Here is a 16034-nt window from a genome sequence, read left to right as displayed (position 1 = left end):
TGCCCCTAGGTTCTTCAGAACCATTTTTTTTTTATTTTTTGCTTTTTAGATTCCATATATATGTGTTAGCATACGGTATTTGTTTTCCTCTTTCTGACTTACTTCACTCTGTATGACAGTCTCTAGGTCCATCCACCTCACTATAAATAACACAATTTCGTTTCTTTTTATGGCTGAGTAATATTCCATTGTATATATGTGCCACATCTTCTTTATCCATTCATCTCTCGATGGACACTTAGGTTGCTTCCATATCCTGGCTATTGTAAATAGAGCTGCAGTGAACACTGTGGTACATGTCTCTTTTTGAATTATGGTTTTCTCAGGGTATATGCCCAGTAGTGGGATTGCTGGGTCATATGGTAGTTCTATTTGTAGTTTTTTAAGGAACCTCCATACTGTTCTCCATAATGGCTGTATCAATTTACATTCCCACCAACAGTGCAAGAGTGTTCCCTTTTCTCCACACCCTCTCCAGCATTTATTGTTTCTAGATTTTTTGATGATGGCCATTCTGACTGGTGTGAGATGATATCTCTTTGTAGTTTTGACTTGCATTTCTCTAATGATTAATGATGTTGAGTATTCTTTCATGTGTTTGTTGGCAATCTGTATATCTTCTTTGGGGAAATGTCTATTTAGGTCTTCTGCCCATTTTTGGATTGGGTTGTTTGTTTTCTTGATATTGAGCTGCATGAGTTGCTTACAAATTTTGGAGATTAATCCTTTGTCAGCTGCTTCATTTGCAAATATTTTCTCCCATTGTGAGGGCTGTCTTTTCGTCTTGCTTATGGTTTCCTTTGCTGTGCAAAAGCTTTTAAGTTACATTAGGTCTCATTTGTTTATTTATTTTAAATTTCCATTTCTCTAGGAGATGGGTCAAAAAGGATCTTGCTGTGATTTATGTCATAGACTGTCCTGCCTGTGTTTTCCCCTAAGAGTTTTATAGCGCCTGGCCTTACATTTAGGTCTTTAATCCATTTTGAGTTTATTTTTGTGTATGGTGTTAGGGAATGTTCTAACTTCATTGTTTTACATGTAGCTGTCTAGTTTTCCCAGCACCACTTATTGAAGAGGCTGTCTTTTCTCCATTGTATATTCTTGCCTCATTTATCAAATTAAGATGACCATATGTGTGTGGATTTATCTCTGAGCTTTGTATCCTGTTCCATTGATCTATATTTCTGTTTTTGTGCCAGTACCGTACTGTCTTGATTACTGTAGCTTTGTAGTACAGTCCGAAGTCAGGGAGCCTGATTCCTCCAGCTCTGTTTTTCTTTCTCAAGATTGCTTTGGCTACTCGGGGTCTTTTGTGTTTCCATACAAATTGTAAAAATTTTTTGTTCTAGTTCTGTGAAAAATGCCATTGATAGTTTGATAGGGACTGCACTGAATCTGTAGATTGCTTTGGGAAGTATAGTCATTTTCACAATGTTGATTCTTCTAATCCAAGAACATCGTATCTCTATCTGTTTGTATCATCTTTAATTTCTTTCATCAGTGTCTTATAGTTTTCTGCATACAGGTCTTTTGTCTCCTAGGTAGGCTTATTCCTAGGTATTTTATTCTTTTTGTTGCAGTGGTAAATGGGGGTGTTTCCTTAATTTCTCTTTCAGATTTTTCATCATTAATGTATAGGGATGCAAGAGATTTCTGTGCATTAATTTTGTATCCTGCTACTTTACCAAATTCATTGATTAGCTCTAGTAGTTTTCCAGTAACATCTTTAGGATTCTCTATGTATAGTATCATGTCATCTTCAAACAGTGACAGCTTTACTTCTTCTTTTCTGATTTGGATTCCTTTTATTTCTTTTTCTTCTCTGACTGCTGTGGCTAAAACTTCCAATAATAGTGGTGACTGTGGACAACCTTGTCTTGTTCCTGATCTTAGAGGAAATGGTTTCAGTTTTTCACGATTGAGAACGATATTGGCTGTGGGTTTGTCATATATGGCCTTTATTATGTTCAGGTAAGTTCCCTGTATGCCTACTTTCTACAGGGTTTTTATCATAAATGGGTGTTGAATTTTGTCAAAAGCTTTTTCTGCATCTATTGAGATGATCATATGTTTTTTCTCCTTCAGTTTGTTGATATGGTGTATCACATTGATTGATTTGCATATACTGAAGAATCCTTGCAGTCCTGGCATAAATCCCACTTGATCATGGTGTATGATCCTTTTAATGCACTGTTAGGTTCTGTTTGCTAGTGTTCTGTTGAGGATTTTTGCACCTATGTTCATTACTGATATTGGTCTGTAGTTTTCTTTCTTTGTGACATCTTTGTCTGGTTTTGGTATCAGGGTGATGGTGGCCTTGTAGAATGAGTTTGGGAGTGTTCCTCCCTCTGCTATATTTTGGAAGAGTTTGAGAAGGATAGGTGTTAGCTCTTCTCTAAAAGTTCGATAGAATTCACCTGTGAAGCCATCTGGTCCTGGGCTTTTGTCTGTTGGAAGATTTTTAATCACAGTCTCAATTTCAGTGCTTGTGATTGGTCTGTTTATATTTTCTATTTCTTCCTGGTTCAGTCTCGGAAGGTTGTGCTTTACCTAGAATTTGTCCATTTCTTCCAGGTTGTCCATTTTATTGGCATATAGTTGCCTGTAGTAATCTCTCATGATCCTTTGTATTTCTGCAGTGTCAGTTGTTACTTCTCCTTTTTCATTTCTAATTCTATTGAGTCTTCCCCCTTTTTTTCTTGATGAGTCTGGCTAATGGTTTATCTATCTTGTTTATCTTCTCAAGAACCCGCTTTTAGTTTTATTGATCTTTGCTGTTGTTTCTTTCATTTCTTTTTCATTTATTTCTGATCTGATCTTTATGATTTCTTTCCTTCTGCTAACTTTGGGGTTTTTTTGTTCTTCTTTCTCTAATTGCTTTAGGTGTAAGGTTAGGTTGTTTTTTAGAGATGTTTCTTGAGGTAGGATTGTACTGCTGCAAACTTCCCTCGTAGAACTGCTTTTGCTGCATCCCATAGGTTTTGGGTCGTTGTGTTTTCATTGTCATTTGTTTCTCGGTATTTTTTATTTCCTCTTTGATTTCTTCAGTGATCTCTTGGTCATTTAGTAGTGTATTGTTTAGCCTCCATGTGTTTGTATTTTTTATAGATTTTTTTCCTGTAAGTGATATCTAGTCTCATAGTGTTGTGGTTGGAAAAGATACTTGATGCAATTTCAATTTTCTTAAATTTACCAAGGCTTGAGTTGTGACCTGAGATATGATCTATCTTGGAGAATGTTCCATGAGCACTTGTGAAGAAAGTGTATTCTGTTGTTTTTGGATGGAATGTCCTATAAATATCAATTAAGTCCGTCTTGTTTAATGTATGATTTAAAGCTTGTGTTTCCTTATTTATTTTCATTTCAGACGATCTGTCCATTGGTGAAAGTGGGTTGTTAAAGTCCTCTACTATGATTGTGTTACTGTCGATTTCCCCTTTATGGCTTCTAGCAGTTGCCGTATGTATTGAGGTGCTCCTATGTTGGATGCATAAATATTTACAATTATTATATCTTCTTCTTGGATTGTTCCCTTGATCATTATGTAGTGTCCTTCTTTGTCTCTTGTAATAGTCTTTATTTTAAAGTCTATTTTGTCTCATATGAGAATTGCTACTGCAGCTTTTTTTGACTTCCATTGGCATAGAATATCTTTTCCATCCCCTCACTTTCAGTCTGTATGTGTCCCTAGGCCTGAAGTGGGTCTGCTGTAGACAGCATATATATGGGCTTTGTTTTTGTATCCATTCAGCCAGTCTATGTCTTTTGGTTGGAGCATTTAATCCATTTACATTTAAGGTAGTTATTGATATGTATGTTCCTATTACCATTTTCTTAATTGTTTTGGGTGTGCTATTTTTTTTTTTTTTTTTTTTTTTTGCGGTACGCGGGCCTCTCACTGTTGTGGCCTCTCCCGTTGCGTAGCACAGACCCCAGACGCGCAGGCTCAGCAGCCATGGCTCACAGGCCCAGCCGCTCCATGGCATTTGGGATCTTCCCAGACTGGGGCACGAACCCGTGTCCCCTGCTTCGGCAGGTGGACTCTCAACCACTGCACCACCAGGGAAGCCCTGTTTTGGGTTTCTTATTGTAGGTCTTCTCCTTCTCTTGTGTTTCCTGCCTAGGAAGTTCTTTCAGCATTTTTTGTAAAGCTGGTTTGGTGGTGCTGAATTCTCTTAGCTTTTGTTTGTCTGTAAAGGTTTTAGTTACTCCATCGAATCTGAACGAGATCCTTGCTGGGTAGAGTAATCTTGTTTGTAGGTTTTTCCCTTTCATCACTTTCAATATATCCTGCCACTCCGTTCTGGCTTGCAGAGTTTCTGCTGAAAGATCAGCTGTTAACTTTATGGGGATTCCCTTGTATGTTATTTGTTGTTTTTCCTTTGCTGCTTTTAATATTTTTTCTTTGTATTTAATTTTTGATAGTTTGATCAATATGTGCCTTGGCGTGTTTCTCCTTGGATTTATCCTGTATGAGACTCTCTGTGCTTCCTGAACTTGACTGACTATTCCCTGTCCCATATTAGGGAAGTTTTCAACTATAATGTCTTCAACTATTTTCTCATTCCCTTTCTTTTTCTCTTCTTCTTCTGGGACCCCTATAATTCGAATGTTGGTGCGTTTAATGTTGTCCCAGAGGTCTCTGAGACTGTCCTCAATTCTTTTCATTGTTTTCTCTTTATTCTGCTCTGTGGTAGTTATTTGCACGATTTTATCTTCCAGGTCACTTATCCATTCTTCTGCCTCAGTTATTCTGCTATTGATTCCTTCTAGCCAATTTTTAATTTCATTTATTGTGTTGTTCATCACTGTTTGTTTGCTCTTTAGTTCCTCTAGGTCCTTTTTAAACATTTCTTATATTTTCTCCATTCCATTTCCAAGACTTTGGATCATCTTTACTATCATTACTCTGACTTCTTTTTCAGGTAGACTGCCTATTTCCTCTTCATTTGTTTGGTCTGGTGGGTTTTTACCTTGCTCCTTCATCTGCTGTGTGTTTCTCTGTCTTCTCATTTTGCTTAACTTACTGTTTTTGGGGTCTCCTTTTCACAGCCTGCATTTTTGTAGTTCCTGTTGTTTTTGGTGTCTGTCCCCAGTGGCTAAGGTTGGTTCAGTGGGTTGTGTAGGCTTCCTGGTGGAGGGGACTGGTGCCTGTGTTCTGGTGGATGAGGCTGGATCTTGTCTTTCTGGTGGGCAGGACCACATCTGGTGGTGTGTTTTGGGGTGTCTGTGAACTTAGTACGATTTTAGACAGCCTCTCTGCTAATGGATGGGGTTGTGTTCCTGTCTTGTTAGTTGTTTGGCATAGGGTGTCCAGCACTGTAGCTTGCTGGTCATTGAGTGGAGCTGGGTCTTAGTGTTGAGATAGAGATCTTTGGGAGAACTTTCACCATTTGATATTACATGGAGCCGGGAGGTCTCTGGTGAACTAATGTCCTGAACTCAGCTCTCCCACCTCAGAGGCACAGACCTGACACCTGGCCTGAGCACCAAGACCCTGTCAGTCACACGGCCAGGTATATGGGGAGTTTCTTGCCTTTTGGGAAGTCTGAGGTCTTCTGCCAGGATTCAGTAGGTGTTCTGTAGGAGTTGTTCCATATGTAGATGTATTTCTGATGTGTTTGTGGGGAGGAAGGTGATCTCCACGTCTTACTCCTCCACCATCTTGAAGGTCTCTCCCTCATTGAATCTTCATCCCTAAAAGACTCAGACCTAAAAGACTGTTAAAATTTGCCTAGAGTCACAAGATTAGTTTGAACCAAGCTCTTCTTAACTCCACATTCATCACTACTACCTCTTGTTCAGAGGACACTCAAAGTATTCCATGTGCTCATTCCCAGATGGATGCTGAAGAATGGATTGACTGATATGTAAAACCAGAGAGCGTTTGTAAGCCTCAGTAACTAAAACCCTTTAGAGGAATGCCAGCACAGATCAAATTCTTCATTAAATAGTGATGTGAGAGGAGGCCGGTGTAATACTCCACACTCTAGAAAACACCATGGAAGCTACAAAGTGCATTTATGAAGACCTCTGATGATATGAGTGTTTGACAAAGAGTGAGATGGCTGTAAACAGGAATCCACTGCTGACACTATGTTGGAACTGCCATTTTATAGTGGTCAACCGAGTCCTTCCAGCACAGGATAACACCAGTCTATGATAAAAGGCAGTTGCACATGCCCCATCTTCTGCTCCTAGCTCTCCTAGCATCCCTTCCAAGAGGTACTACTATTGCTGAATGCTGAGGCTGCTGCACCAGATCAGCTGGGAGTGTTTCCTGGCTGTCTGGTTTGAAGCATTCCCTATGTGCTTCTATTCAGTTTCAAAACTGTGCTCTGGACATAATCCCAAGATATCTAGATATCGGCACAATTGCAAAATATAGACTCAACCTCCTTCCCTTGCCTATTCAGAGATGCTTTTCAATAGCACAGGCATCTCTCCAGATATGCAGACCTCAGGCTTCTCTGGGAGCAAAGGCAACAGTAAACTTGGATGCTTTGACCTGAAGGGAGAACATCACAACGGTAAGGAGGGTAGTCAATGGGGTTTTATGATTTCACCAGAAAACTCAGGTCTGACAAGGCCAGTGATGCCAGGAAGACCAGGCTATGGACCCACCAAATAATTTGATTGGATGCATATTTCGCCTTCACGCTCATGAAATACAGATGGCTTGACCCTTCTTTGAGGACTATGATCCTTGGAACTTGCCTAACTAAATATCCAAATACTTCTGGATCTAATGCTCAGACAAAGAATTTCCTATTAGAACATCACAAAATGGTTTAATCCTTCACTTACAAATAAGCTGTAGCACCATGTGTTTAAATGAACAGCAAATTTCCAAATTTCATTTTTATGTCTTCTGTACTTGTCTGGCTTAGCATGGAACAGAACACCATGAGTCAGGAGGAACACTTGTGTAAGTAGACAAATGACCATAAGCAAAGGCCTCCTTACTCCATCTGGACGTTGTGGTACCGAGAGGTCAGAACCTTGATCCATTGTGCTTTCAAAACCCTTTTTAGGTGGTAAAGGGCGTTGCTATACTGTTACCACTATATGGTGTCTTCAGGAATCACCCCAGCAGCCTTTGGCAGGAAAGCTATGGGGCTGCCCAATGACGTAAATTGTATAAATGTTTTTGAATGACTTAAAAAAAAATCACTCTAAAAGTAAACATTCAGGTATGCCATAAGAACAAGTTACATTTTGAAAGAAAGAGTAGTAGGAAGATTCCTTTAGGAATAAACCTACAATGAGTTTCTCCTATTACTAAAATATGTAATAGAAATATGTTGACCTTATTAGAAGAAAGAAAAAACAAAGAGAGAAAAGCCATGATGAATTCTTCGAGAAAACTATAGAACATGTATAAAATTTGCAGAAGAAAATTCAAACTGCTCATAATCATACCAACCAGAGATCACATTGCTACACTGGTGAATACCATATTAACCAATGATAACGTGTGTGCGCGTGCACACACGTGCACACACACACACACACACACACACACACAATAACAATGGCAATACTGAAATTATTACACTGTTTTATGCTCTGCTGTCAACATTTTAAATAGCTTTCAGAATTTTTATACCCAGCATCACTTGGTGGACTTAATTGAGTCATGAGATCCTGTCTATGAAATGGACATTTGATTTCTTGCCCTGGATGTCACTTCATCACTTTTCCAAGTTATTAAGTTGTTATGAGATGTAAGTGACTTTACAGAGATCTATAGAAATCCACATCTCTATATGTGGAAGAGGTGCCCTACAGAAGGCAGGTGGTGACCTGAGAGTTAGAAGACCTGGTTGAATGCCCCTTGAAATGCATTTTACAATTGGACCTCAATTTCTTTAGTTATAAAGATGGGCAGATGATGATGATCTTAGTTGTCATTTCTAGGCCAGGTAAACTGTCGTTTTCATAATTCTATTATTCTTGTAATTGGCATTATTGGACATCCACACATATTCCAACATTCCTCCAGGCTGCTGAAATAATCTCCGCTCTTTGGCGAAGATGCAGAACTTATCCAAGTGCTGTTGTCACGTGATGGAGACTTCCCATTGCACGTGAAAGGTGGGTTACACAGTGGAATGAGCTGGTAAGACAGAGAGCCATGGAATAATGAATGGCAAAGTGCAAAGCCAGAAACCTGAGGAAGTTACACACTTGGGCAAGAACTGTGTGGTTTGGTGAAGCCCTGATTCAAGGGGTGGTGGACACCAGTGTTGGAGGGCCTGAAGCAGACAGGTTGAAAGACTGAAAATCCAAACTGAAGACCATTTCATGACTCCTGCCCTTGGGATATTCACTGTACTGGATCTCTCAGTAACGAGCCAAGTATCTCTCTTTGCTTGTCAAGGCAGACTGAAGTTCTTTGCAAACATCTATTCTCTGAAACCTAAAGAATAGAAATACACCAACGCATGTGGACCAGTATTGAGGAGAGAGAACAGTAGAGCTTTAGAGAGAGCTGCTAACCTGAATACAACCTGAACTTCAGGCATCAGCCCTCTTAAAGACAACCTACATTGCCTGCCTCATTTCCTTCTTTCCTTTTTAATCTGGAGCAACAAGGGGGAAGAAACGAAGGGCTCAATTACCTTGCTAGAGTCAAAGAGGATAAAGCTGAACAGAGTAAGGAATTATATATGCATGAGAAAGGCTCTTAAATCTCCATGGCTCACTGAAATCAGCTCCCATTCCTTTGTGTGGAAGAAGAAAACAGCTGAACCTTCTGAGTTGGATCTGGGCTGGAAAGTGACACCTGCCTGGACTTAACACTTCCTGCTAACTCTTTATGCCAACTCTTTCTGCAGATGAAAAAGTAGATCAGATTCCTTTATCAATTCAACAGATAAGTGTCTCGCAGACACAAAAAAATTATCAAAAGTCAACTTCTCTATCATCCGATGGCTGGCAGCATCCTGCAGTATTTATGAAGTGCTATTACATTGTGGTTACTTTTATGTGGCCATAAGTCTTTCAATGTATGTGAAATTACAGCTCATTGAAATCCATTTAATGAGGACACAGCCTTCACGTTTCAGAGTTAAATCTCACAGAAGAAGTTATAATCATAAATTTTCCTTATTGAGTTCCAGTCTTTGTATGTAAATTGAAGTATTAAAACAATGACATACGGATCAAAGTTTTTAATTTTAGTCCCTTGCTTCAGATTTAATTTAAAAGTCTTAAATTATGCAGCGAATTGCATCTCTTTATTCTTACAGCTATTTAAAACAGATTTAATTATTTCCCATAACATGCAGACACTACTTCTGCCTAGCAGTCCTCTCAAATGAATGCCTTCCAAATCAGTTTTGTTGAGTTCTTAAGACTGATTAGGCCCTTTGCCATCCATCCTGTGCCTTCAGGTTCTTGCGTTGGATTTCTCTAGAAAGCCGAGTTATCACATTGAAAGTCTATAGACTCACTAGGTGCTCATTAGTGGTCCAGAGGACATCCATCTTAAGCAAATCTTCAGACAGAGATGCTACCTCTCATTGCTGGGGTCTCACTGCAAAACACTGTCGATTGGTTTCCTAAAATTCAGGTGTCGTAAATGTAAAATGTTCGGCTTCTTAAACACAACTTCATGGATTCCTCCTCTCCCTTCTTGGTTGGTTCCTGGATCAATGTTCTTTGTCCTTAAGAAAATAGTGATGCATAAATGCATAGTGTGAGTGTAAGTGTGTGTGTGCATGTGTGTGTGTTCTTGGATCTGCCATAATGAGTGAGTCTGGGATGGAAGCAAGACTGGCTCCTTTGCCTTGTTGCTTCTAATGAAGATTCTTTTATTATGGTAAGTTTGGAGAGAATCCTCAAAGCAGTAGGGATGGGGTTCCTGACACGGGAGCTTTTCATCAACTTCAACAGAATTATGCGGTTCTCTGAGTAACCAAGCTGTAGGATTTTGAAGGCCTTGTGTTATGATGTCATTGTGTCACCTAGATGTGGGGGTGGGCTCACATGCTATTTACAAAAAGGGATTCCATTTCCTGCATTTGTCAAATCTGCAAAATTTTGGCTCACGCACATCCTATCGTACATGGAGTTACAAGTTGGCATCAGTGTACTTAGCCTTTGATTATCTTCAGTCAGTAAGAAGTTCTCTTCTTTGCTCTGGTTTTAGCAAGGTTTTCATTGGTATTTTTATGTCAGAATTAGGACATGCACTAGAACAGACTAAAGGAAGGGATTTGGATTTCAGATGAAGACTTTAACATGTTTGGGATGTTATTCAAATTTTAAGAGCCTTTTTCCTTTTAAGTTTAGACTTTACCTCTACACTCCTTGGGGAAGCCTATCCAAATCCACACATTTATTGAGTTCCTATCACTATTGTAGGCATGGTAAGCAGAGATGCTAGAGCTGCAACCAGGCAGGATATGATTCCTATCTTAATAATATTGATCATTTATTGAGATGCCAAAAAAAGGATGACTGCTATTATAGATCAGTAATATAGATATCTATGATAATCTAATGTAGATCATTATTATAATTTAATTAAGTAAATTAATTTTCTTTTTGTTTTGAATGAATACAAAATATTTAGTATTTTCCATTTTGTGTGTTTAGATTTTTACTTAAAACTTGATACAGCAGAGGTCCTAGTTAACCCCAAAACATGTAGTTCCACAAGCTGAAATATGTCCACTCATACATGAAAAGTACATGACATAAAATTGGAACTCAGTAAAATATTTGTTGAAGAACAAATAAACACACATATCTAACTAGTTGGTGGAACGGTTCAGTCCTCAGGTCTCTAATGCTTTAGTTGAGACGCATAGGAGATGGAGCCTACATGGAGGGGTTTGTATGTAAATAACTGGGGACAAAGAAAGGCGGGGGGGGGGGGTTGCAACAGTCCCCAGTCCAACCTAGCCTCGCAGACAGAAGATAAGTCTAGAGGAGAAACTTGAACGAGGAATAAACCATGAGACACAGGATGATAAAATATTGTACTGGCTTGGAGAGTCTTCTGCCCACATCTCATTAATCACACTACGGTGTCATATCAAAATGTAGCAGGGACTTCTTGGTCCCTTTGGCGCCTGGAGGACTTGCTGCTTTAGGGGAATCAGAAGCATGGTATTAATATCCCTATAGTTATAAAGAACTGGCACTAGGTATGGGGGTAAATCAGATACTCTATTCAAAGTAAATTCAGGAGCAACAAATTCAAATGAGAAGTGAACTCATAGAAATTTTAAGGAGGATGTAGAGAACCCATGTATTACCAGTAGCACATGTCAGGAGTTTTTGTTTGTTTGGGTTTTAAATTGAATTTAGCAATATTATAACCTAATTCATAACCTAAGACTCAGGAGAAGTTTGGTATACATGGATGTTAAAGTCCTTGAGTACTGCGTTCATATCCTATGTTTTCCAGCATTCTTTAGAGTGGATAAAACAGCACTAGATACACTGTAGCCATTCAATAAATTGCAAAGAGGAGGATTTGACCTCTCTCTTTGCTGAAATGGTTTTCAACAAGCTGATCTCAAGCCATGAATATTCTCAGAAAATCCAGGAGGAAACTCTTGATTTACATGTTGACGAATGTCTAAGAATACAGCAGCAGCCACAGCGCCGACTGGCTTGGGCGTAGGTAATTTTGCCTGTTCTTTCTACCCGTGATCTTTGTTACTCCTGCCAAGCATCTCTAGAGAGCCTTAGGAAATACATGAAGTTCTTTGCCAGAAAATGGTTGTTTCCGCCATAGAGAAGCAGTAGAAAGGCAGGAGAACATAGATCCTGGATTTGACTCCTGGCTCCATGACTTAGTAGCTGTGTGATCTTAGGTGAGTTACTCTGTCTTTCTGTGCTTCGGCTGTGCCATCTATAAAATGATAATGATAATATCAATACTTACTCGCATAGGGCTGCAGTGGGATCTAAATGAGACAAGCCATGAACCACTCATAGACTGGACCATAGTTAGTGCTCAGTCAATGGTGGACATCTGAGCCATTATCGTGTCGAGTTTCAGTGCTCCTCAGCTTCTCTGAGACACTCTGTTGTCCTGTATTCTGCACTGTTTATCACACACCTCAGCCATGCCTACGTATATAATCCAGAGATTAATAGAGAAACTGAGGTTGTTTCTGTAAGGCGAGCTTGTGACTCATTAGCACAGGATCTCACAATCAAATGTGAGGTCTCCAGGGCCTCTTGACATGGGGACAGTCCTTAGGGCTTGGTGCTTTGTACTAGGAGGCAAGAGCATCAAGGGGCCAATTCTGACAGGTGCAGGCAGCAGACTCATCCCTGCTGCTGTAGCTTTGCCCATTCGTGTGGAATGAACTCACTCGTTATTTTTTTCCCCCTTTTTGTGCCCAGAAGGCATGAATTTACACATCTTAGAACCAGATTCCCCAATCTGTTCCCACATCACCCAGCCAAGTTTGAGACGCCTGATCATCTTGGTTACATGGAAAGCAACATTGAACAGATGAGAGCCTGGCCTCTGTCCCTGGAGGCTGTACAGAGGTTGGAGTTGACCAGGCCTGATTTCTTGTTTCAGATCTTGCTCTACTGTATTCTTCAAAAGGAAATAAAAATCTAAATTCTGAATCCTGCTCCAGCATTGACATCTGCTGCTTCAAAAGATGATGTTCTTCTGAGTATCATAATGAGGTTCCTTATGTCTCTGGGAAAGGTACCTTCACCTTCATCATAGGATATAGGATTGGCCTGGAAAATGAATCCCTCCCTAACAGTTTTCTTTTCCCTTCTTGTTTAATGACCTAAATACTAAGTGTTTTATTTGAATTTCTAAAGTGATTTTTAAGTAAGCTTTTTGTGGAATATAGTACACATAAAAATATGCATATCGTTAAATACACAACTTGAATTTTACAAAGTGAATGTATTTATTAATCACCAAGAAATTGAAAATTGCTAATACCACCAAAATGCTCCCTTCCACTCCCCCTTCAAAGGTGATAATTATTCTCATTTCTATCACCATCAATCAGTTTTGCCTATTTTTTGCAGATTAATTAAGTAGGCTCACATAATATGCATTTTTTTCAGTCTGATTTCTTTAGCTCAATATCAGCTGTGAGATTCATTCACATTTCTGTGTGTAGCAGTAGCTTATCGTTGGATGCTATTCCAGTTTATATGTGAACTGGCATTTCTTCATGCTGATGTTGATCAACATCAGTAATGATATCTTTATTTTCTATAACTTCCAAATGCTTACTGCCTCCTATTGATGACTGCTGTGGGGTTAAATTTTATATCTTATCCCATATTCATAAACCTATTAATCATATCTCAGGCAACTGTTCTTTCCTCTGTTGCTTTGTTCCTGTTCTTGGTCCTGTTTCTTGATATATCTGTAATTATTTAAACACCCCAACTTTTATAGGCAAAAAACAAGGAAGGCCTCTGATGTATGTTATTTTCCTAAGGAGGATTTGTTATAGCTTCTGACAGACATTTAAAATGGGGGGAAATCACTCTAGCCCTTCAAATGTCAGTTGTGATTTCAGGGTGTAGAGAGTCTGGTCTAATTCTGTTTTGTCCTTACTCCTAGCATAGAGCTTTCCAGAAGTCTCCAGAACCTAGTCTGGGATCGTTCATCAGGGCTTTCCTCTTGATAGTTCCTAACCTCACATTTTTTATCTCCCCCAAATGTAATACTTCTAAAACCTATGTTTGACTTCACATCCTCTTAACTGACTACTTTCTATTTTGTCTGTATCCCTCAGATATTGTCAAATAACTCAAGGGAACAAAAGACACAGAATATTCTATGACTTCTCTATGCTTTCCTTCTCTCTGTGTTTTGACATCATCAGTCCCAGCTGACTTGGTAACCCTGAAGTCCAACCTCTATCTTCCCAGGCTTGTAAGTCCACCAACAGATGTTTAGCCAACACTTTTCACCTCACCTTCTGAAATAAAGGTGAGAATCTCTGAAATTTGGAATCTGAAAATCTGACCTCTTATGCAGTATGATGTATGAATTGGCAAGGTTCTTGAGGGGAAATACAGCATAAAATGTTAGACTCATGACAATGAATTTTCCATCTCTCAAGAAAAGAACTGTAGCTTCTCAAATCCTCTTTCTCCTTCTGTGTGTATGCCTGCCTCTCTCTTTCCCACTCTCTCTCTCACTCTTGCTCTAAATAATACATAAATATCTGGTTTGCAGCAAGCTAGTCTGTCATAGCCTCAGGCAGAAGTCCCCATAGATTTATTTCTGTGAAATGCAAGTAACTTCAATTGGTCTAAATTGGCCCATCTCTTCCTAGTTCCAACTGAAGAACTTTGGGGACCATTAGTATTTAGAAAACTGAGTATGGTTAAAAGGCACTTATTAAGGGGATAGTAGAAAAGAGTATTAGGTTAGAGTAGTGGTTTTCTAAGTGGTCCTTGAACTAAAAGCAACAGCATCATCACAGCCAGGGTTGCAAACTCATTTAGTTCACAGTTTTTTCTACAGGGATTAAAATACTAAGTATTTTGAGTAAACCTGACAATGTAATCCTAACTGCTTCATCTTTTCCCCTTCAAGTCACACTCTAGAACCTCTCAGACTGGTCTATCCCTCTTGATGATGTTGCCCTTGTTTCCTTCTTTTTTTTTTTTTTTTCTTTTCTTGAAGCATGATACGTAACCTATCACCTTGTTAGAAATGCATACTCCTGGGTCCTACCTCAACCTACTGCATCAATCTTTGGCGATGGAGCCCAGGAAACTGTTTTAACATGCCCACCAGGTAATTCCTATGCATATTAAAGGCTGAGAGCCACTGGGCTATCAGAAGAGGATGGGGTAAGTCAGTGTTGTATATCTTCATCCTGGTGTCATTACGAACTTTTAAAATCCCATTGTATTCACAAGGCCTAGCACAGTGTTGGCCATATTTTAGGTATTCAGAAAACATGGTTGAAGGTAGCATATCTGATTTAATAATTGAGATAATTTTATGAAAGTGTTTATCCTTTAGAGATCATCTTCCTCATTTACAAGATGACAAACACACCTGTGTACATTCTAAAATATATAACATAAATGTCATCTTATCCTACCATCTAAATACTCATAAATTTCAGACAATCATAATTTGGCAAATAATAACTGATGCTTATAATATCCCTGAGGTGTTATTAAAAAATAAACCTATTAATTGTCAAAGAAATTATACTCAATTATGTTAGATTGGCCTTGATGCTGTATGTAGGACCAGCATGTTGCCTTTAGAAAGAAAAGCCAAGACTTCAGGTTAAGAGAAGACAGCATTAGCAGCTTTTAGATTAGTTCAGTATGTATGTGTGTTAAGTTATTACAGGAATATCATTGAGGTATTCTGAGAATACATTTTGCTAAAAGTGCCAACAAGGCAAGGTTAAATCCAAAGAGAATGCCCAGCAAGTGAGAGATTCAGTGAGAGAGAGAACAACTTACATTGAAATTAAAATAATTGAAGAAATGTGTCAGAGAAAGTGAAATGATAACAACAACATAAACCAAGGAACTAAAAGTAGAATAAAAATTTTAAACAAAATTTAAAATTAAAAATATATATATATATATGTAAACCAAGACAAAAAGACATGTAAAGGGAGCCATGACTCCTTAGGAAAAATCACTGCCTCTAGAAGGTAGAGGGGAGACGGGCCTCGGTCCTACCTCTTCCAGCTGCACCACGAGAGTAACATTGTGCCCTTGTTCCGCTGTCAGCTTTCCATCAGCGGTGACGATCCGGAGCCCCCGCGGGGCCTTCCCTGGGCACTTCTGTGGTTTGGCCGTGTACTGTTCTCTCACCCCATCAGTGCAGTTATTGGAAACCACCTTTCTATACCTAAATGGAAAAAAAGAAGGTGAAATTGTAATCCCGCTCATGATAATTTGGATCACTCCTAACTTTTTAAATAAATTTTTATTTATTTATTTTTGGCTGTGTTGGGTCTTCGTTTCTGTGCGAGGGCTTTCTCTAGTTGCGGCGAGCGGGGGCCACTCTTCATTGCGGTGTGCGGGCCTCTCAC

At 39.1% G+C, this 16034-nt stretch overlaps 1 protein-coding gene across 5 annotated transcripts in view; it reads right to left on the bottom strand.

Moving 5' to 3' along the window:
• Window positions 1-16034, bottom strand: part of SORCS1 (sortilin related VPS10 domain containing receptor 1) — a 552802-nt gene that overhangs the window by 65883 nt on the left and 470885 nt on the right. For all 5 annotated transcript variants that reach the window (XM_079901008.1, XM_079901005.1, XM_079901009.1 and 2 more), the window contains one exon: window positions 15679-15850. In XM_079901008.1, the coding sequence (XP_079757134.1) occupies window positions 15679-15850 (172 nt within the window). The remainder of the gene's footprint in view (window positions 1-15678; window positions 15851-16034) is intronic.

This window comes from Stenella coeruleoalba (genome assembly GCF_951394435.1).
Source record: "Stenella coeruleoalba genome assembly, chromosome: 16".
NCBI classification, from domain to species: domain Eukaryota; kingdom Metazoa; phylum Chordata; class Mammalia; order Artiodactyla; family Delphinidae; genus Stenella; species Stenella coeruleoalba.
The sequence above is the reverse complement of the archived record's forward strand: the minus strand, read 5'-3'. Positions and strand labels throughout refer to the sequence as shown.